The sequence below is a fragment of the Triticum dicoccoides genome, chromosome 3B, assembly GCF_002162155.2.
Source record: "Triticum dicoccoides isolate Atlit2015 ecotype Zavitan chromosome 3B, WEW_v2.0, whole genome shotgun sequence".
NCBI lineage: Eukaryota > Viridiplantae > Streptophyta > Magnoliopsida > Poales > Poaceae > Triticum > Triticum dicoccoides.
In genome coordinates this window covers 484,226,082-484,231,517 of record NC_041385.1, presented here as the reverse complement: position 1 = coordinate 484,231,517, position 5,436 = coordinate 484,226,082, and the positions used below count along the sequence as shown (strand labels likewise).

At 43.0% G+C, this 5,436-nt stretch overlaps 2 protein-coding genes across 5 annotated transcripts; one reads left to right on the top strand and one right to left on the bottom strand.

Moving 5' to 3' along the window:
• The first annotated feature begins 377 nt into the window (after positions 1–377).
• On the top strand, positions 378–5,222 carry LOC119276661. Of its 2 annotated transcripts, none has more exons than XM_037557788.1 (5): positions 378–611; positions 966–1,165; positions 1,464–1,870; positions 1,994–2,104; positions 4,651–5,222. In XM_037557788.1, exons 1-4 carry the CDS (start codon positions 395–397, stop codon positions 2,049–2,051), a joined length of 882 nt encoding a protein of 293 aa, XP_037413685.1. In that variant the 5' UTR covers positions 378–394; the 3' UTR covers positions 2,052–2,104; positions 4,651–5,222. The 2 variants fall into 2 exon arrangements, with proteins under 2 accessions (XP_037413685.1, XP_037413689.1); XM_037557792.1 differs by lacking the exon at positions 4,651–5,222 and adding an exon at positions 3,760–3,893.
• LOC119276660 (two pore potassium channel c-like) lies at positions 2,257–4,193 on the bottom strand. Of its 3 annotated transcripts, none has more exons than XM_037557786.1 (3): positions 3,951–4,091; positions 3,030–3,474; positions 2,257–2,600 (listed from the first exon to the last, which is right to left on the bottom strand). In XM_037557786.1, exons 1-3 carry the CDS (start codon positions 3,961–3,963, stop codon positions 2,456–2,458), a joined length of 603 nt encoding a protein of 200 aa, XP_037413683.1. In that variant the 5' UTR covers positions 3,964–4,091; the 3' UTR covers positions 2,257–2,455. The 3 variants fall into 3 exon arrangements, with proteins under 3 accessions (XP_037413683.1, XP_037413684.1, XP_037413682.1); XM_037557787.1 differs by having other exon boundaries at positions 3,030–3,243; XM_037557785.1 differs by having other exon boundaries at positions 3,030–4,193.
• Positions 5,223–5,436: the final 214 nt, after the last annotated feature.

Here is a 5,436-nt window from a genome sequence, read left to right as displayed (position 1 = left end):
CGAATTTACCCACCGTTGCGACCGGCCGTCGTCGTCCAAATGGACTGTCAGGTTGGAACCAACAAACAAAATTCGGCCTACTTGGATTTTCTCCCCTGTTGTTACAATTAAACGAAATTATTCGATTCGACGCGTGAAACTGTAGTACATGGACTTGACCGGTAGCTGCAAAGTTGGCGATCTTCCAAACGGGCAGACGTATTATCTGAACTGCGATTGATCTTCACACAACTGAAGCCTGAAGCACCGCTAAGTACGCCTTCGCAGGGCATTGACGTAGAGATACGGTTTTCTGTCTTAAGGGCCTGGTTACGTAGAGCTTGCATTCCGCTTTCAGCGCCTAGACCGTTCCCTTTGTCCGGTGGAGTGCCGCGGCGAGGGGCTGTGGGAGGAGATGGCCTTCGCGTCGTCGCTAGTGGCGCCTCTGCCCCCGCCGCCTCCTGCCGCGAGGGCAGGGTGGAGGCGCGCGAGGGCGGCCCCTCGGCCGCTCGTCCTGGCGGCATCCAGCCGAGGCGGTGGCCCGGCCCCGGCCCCGGCCCCGTCGACGTTCGACCGGTTGCGGGAGCAGCTCCTCCAACTCCACGCCGAAGCCGACCTCACCCAATCCAAAGGTATACTAACTCCTCAACTCCATCGCCATGGCTGCGTTCTTCTTCCGGAAACTGGAATGCTGAGTCCGTACTCCGTAGGAGGAGCTTGTGTATTTCATTCTACATATTTGTGCTACTAAATTGCGGACAATGATTGCGATTCCAAAGATTGCAGTAGGTCTCGCCAATCTCTACTACATAGTATGCTCGGGTCTAGAGATCGTAAAAATGAGTTTGAGTCCAGCGCTCTGTGGATAGGGGCACACCATATTTGTTGCACTGCACTAGTGCACAGTTTATTTCTAGAATACTCATCACTGCAAAGACACAAGTGCACCACATCCTTTTTACTGACTGTGTTTTTTTTCCTTGTAGCAAACAGTGCTAGGGTGAGGCTTGTGCGGTTGACCGAGGCCGCTGAGAATCTTAAGAAGAGAGCCGTGGTCAGTGTCCGGATGGGCAGAGAGAATGAGGCAGTGGAATTACTTGTGCAGAAGAAGAAGTTGACCAATGCTTTGGAGAACATAAAGGAGCGCATTGAGCTGCTTGACAAGCTTTCCGCAAAGATTAGTGAGGTGATGACATGTTCTTTTATCATCATGTGATATATGATAATTTTTGGTTCTTAGAATTGATACTTTTTAAAAAAAACTTGTACCAAAACCCCATGATTCATTGCTGAGTCATACTTAGACAATGTCACACTGTTCTTGTGATCATTCTGCTGATTACATCACTTCTGAATGTTACAAGCTTTTCCTTCAAATAACAACCAACACATAAATGACATCTCACATAAACCATTCCCACTCAGGATTTTTTTTTCCAAATTTCATCCGTCTATATATCTGAAACATTGTTTGTTGTATCCAGGTTATTTCAGTGAAGCAGAATATGTTAATTGAACACGCGTTGCGTCCAGGGACGGCTACTGTTGAAGACTCCAATGACCATATAAGAGTGTTCTCCGGTAAAATTGATGATCGGGTGGATGAGACTAGTGATTCAAACGTGGCTGGCCAATCCAAGAGAAGTGAACTTCAGATGGCTAATAGCTTCACATTCTCCAAGGACCATGACCCAACAAACATCATGGATGATCATTCTGCATATGATGATTTTGTGCAGCATATTGATTCACAGCTGAGTTCATTACAATGCGAAATTGATCACTACGCCAGTTCCCGATTAGCAAAAGAGTTGGACACTCAGCAGTCTATAAATGACAAGTTGCACAAATTATCAACCATATTGAAGCTTATAACTGAAACTAGAGAAAGGTTAGTCTTGAAGGAGGAGCACGAAAAGTCACAAATGCACTAATATATGTTCTGTATCTGGCTCTTTTTGGCATCCCCAAACTGAATATGCTTGAGCTTCATTACAGTAACTAACTTTTCCAGGATTGCGAAGATTTCGGATAACACAGTAAGTGAGAGTGGATCTGATGGCTTGAGATGATGGCAAACTACAAAACATTGAGTTCATCTTGTCAAGCTCTGTCTCTTTCTTTGGTAAGTTGTCCCATTGCTTTAATTACACTGCACTGAACTCGTACTATCCAGTTCTTCCCTGTATCCTTAATTACATATCCATACAATCCGGGTGAGAAATATGTGAAGAAACCTTGAAGCTGTGGCTATGACCAACCACATTACAAGAAATATGACTCCAAGTTCAATTGTATATGACAATGTACGACTCCAAGATCAACAGTGATACACAGTGTTTCGACTACTTGTAACATGAAAGGGTATTAAATAGGTCACGTGTACATGTTTAGATTTTGATTGCTAGTTAGCAAAGTATCAGATGTTATCTATCACTGAGGCATGATATATTTCTAGCATTTACATAATACATACTCATAAGTTTCCAATTATGTCAGCAAGAGCAACATTTCCACATTTTGCAAGGCCTAGCTGATCAAACTGGTCTGAGATCATCGTGACATCTTTCTCATCGATCTTCCCCATCTCTTTCAGCTTGTAGATCATAAAGTCTGGTTTACTGTTGCATATGGAGAAGGCAATCACACGTTAATCGCATGTGAAGTAGCTTGCTTGAACGTAAAAGGCATAGTTGCCCTGTAATGCGACATAGTAACATACTTTTGAATTAGTTTAATGAGAAGAACAATGTAGAAGTTGTGATGAACTGATGAAGAGTAACTTCCATGTATGTTTTTGAGGTGTCAATGCATACCACAAGTATATTTATTGTTTTCTTGCGTGTTTGGTAAAAGACTAAAAGGAACGACAAATTATTAGCTCTTTGTCGTGCAAGAAATTAAGAAAGATCCTATCATCAGATAAATTTAATTTTCAGATAAGGAAATAATATGCTGTAATCATTGGATACGAGATAAGCAGCAGAGTAGAAGCGCATGTTCAAGTACAAAATTCCTTGACATGGTAATTGATGGAAAATTTACAATACCTTACAGCTGCATCATTATCAAGGTCTGCAGCAAGTGGCTCATTGTCCATTTTCTTCTGGAGGATCCATTTTGTAGTTCGTCGGTTCCTTCTGTCCATCCTTAGATCCGTTAGGAACAAGAATGCCTTGCCAACTGCCAAAGTGCTCACCAACAGACACACGGTCGCGGAGAGCCTTCCAGCTGTAGTTGAGAAGCCATAATCCCCATATCCAACTGTTGTCACAGAAATGACTGATAAATAGAAGCTGTCAATCCAGTTTAGGCCCTCCACCTCATGTACTATGATTGTACAAATTGAGATAGACCCTGCAACAACGCCTAGTGCAAGTAGTACTTTCATCTTCCCTCTTGACCTTTTCTTTTCAGCATCGATCATGTACGTGTCAAATACCCTGTTCAGCTTATTATCATCCATTGTGCTAAGTAGGACTGTTCTCTGCTTGTCTAGCACATTTGTCAACAACCCATTTAGCATAATGTCAACAAAGCGAACACCTATTAGTAGAAACAAGCATGTGAACACCTTTGTGAAGGTAGTGCAAGGGACTATGTCACCATACCCAATGGTGCACAAGCTTATGATGGTGAAGTACAGGGCATCCACTAACTTAAACGTGGATTTCCCCTTGAAGCCTTCAACATTTGTCATGTACACAATGACTCCTATTGAGATGTATAGGATGACACTAACAATAGCCTGCCTTGTGATTGATGGTGTGTATTGTGCAGAAGGGCTTTGCTTGTCAAGCTCATGTGCACTGGGAGCTTCTTTGATTGATGTGAATATAGAAGGTGAAGAACACACCCGCTGTAAAGTCGGTGTGGATACTATATTGGTGTTTTCATTAGTGGCTGGAGGATGATTGAGAGTATTGAGGCTAGCTTTGACATTAGTGTCTGGATGAAAGGAAGGTGCACACCTGTTTGTGACATCGCATGATTTGCTTCTGTCTTGCTTGGAGGAAGAGTACTTCTGATTACGCTGGAATAGAGGCAGCAGAGGCTCCTCCATGGAAGACATATTTGAGCTAGGATTCATGAGCTTGCATCTCTGATGTTGGGCTATCATCACTTTATATACATGGTGGTTCTGCTGAGACCTTGACAAGGGAAGCGGTAACCATCAGACATTCAACCAGGGATGTGCACTTCCCTGGTGTTTCTGAGGTGAAAAGATCTTGAAGCATATCATTCTTATTTATTCCAGCATTTAAATCATGTAGTTTCTAGTATCTTGCATAGTTGTTGATACAAGAGGCAACTGATGAAAGGGACAGCAATGGTGGGCATATTCGTTCCTTCCTTTTCTGACACTTTCGTCTGATATCAGAAACTAAATTGCTAGGTTCATCTCCAAAATTAAAACGGTTTTGCTATACTGTGAATTCCCACCTCTAGCTTCTATTTTTGCCGGGGATTCCTCCGGCCTTTAGTAACATTGCAAACTTCTATGCTAAGCGATTGTAGATTTGTAGTGCATCATTCTGTATGCTCCGGTGAAGGGTGATCGTCATAGTTTCCTGTGTTGTTGCAGGAGTAAGCATGCACTGGCTCGCCACTTGTTGCACGTGCGCTATTTAGGTTCTCCAACATTAAATTTCGTGTTACATTTTGGTGCAGGTACCAAGTTGACAAATGACAATGGCTTTTATCAACCTTCTGATCTTGCAAGTTGGTCCCCCGCTCTCTGGGATGATCCAGCGGAATTAAGGCAGTGCCATATTCTGCAGGACTCCGTTCTGCAACTGGAGTAGTGGGGACATGTCAATTTCTTGTGGTGCTCAGATCTTGTTGTCGGTGAGGGAGGTACGATTGTGCCGACTGACAGCTTCTCGAGCTGAAGGAACTTGGTTCCGGGTCATCTATGTCTCTTCGAGTGGTCGATGTCTGTATGGATCATGCAATCTGGGGAGAAGGCTGTAGGCAAAACTGTACAACTTCGTGCAGATTTTACGAAAACCAGAAGATTTTGAGGTCCCAACTCCAAAGCAAGCAGTCGAGCTTCTGATATAAATGTACATAATGAGACTGCGCCATGAATATCTTTATCCTGTATCCAGAGTTTGTAGCTTCATACCTTCATCACGCTCATCACTCATTTTATAGGCTCCTGTGTAAAAGTAGCTGCCGAAAAATTAGTGCCTGAATAAAAAAGCTATACTTTTATAAGGATGAACATAGCCTGGACAAGATATCCAACTGTTTTTTCCCTTTGCAGATTATAGGTTCCACCCAAATGATAAAACATGTAAAAATGGTGCGACCAAACAGAATTATCAGTGTCATTGCCAGATACGACACGTACAAGGACAACGATAGCTGTACTCGTATGTTACTACATGTGAACCTGAATATGCTTGGATCCTAAAGATAAATCTTGATGTAATCAACTCTATGCAGCACCCT

What these genes read in the sequence shown, in the direction of transcription:
- LOC119276661 (XM_037557788.1), top strand. Translation starts at nt 395, where the DNA reads ATGGCCTTCGCGTCGTCGCTAGTGGCGCCTCTGCCCCCGCCGCCTCCT. An exon ending in CGACCTCACCCAATCCAAAG is followed by an intron (nt 612 to 965) that starts GTATACTAACTC and finishes TTTTCCTTGTAG; the next exon opens with CAAACAGTGCTAGGGTGAGG. An exon ending in ATAACTGAAACTAGAGAAAG is followed by an intron (nt 1,871 to 1,993) that starts GTTAGTCTTGAA and finishes TAACTTTTCCAG; the next exon opens with GATTGCGAAGATTTCGGATA.
- LOC119276660 (XM_037557785.1), bottom strand. Translation starts at nt 4,099, where the DNA reads ATGATAGCCCAACATCAGAGATGCAAGCTCATGAATCCTAGCTCAAAT. An exon ending in GATAATGATGCAGCTGTAAG is followed by an intron (nt 2,601 to 3,029) that starts GTATTGTAAATT and finishes CATATGCAACAG; the next exon opens with TAAACCAGACTTTATGATCT.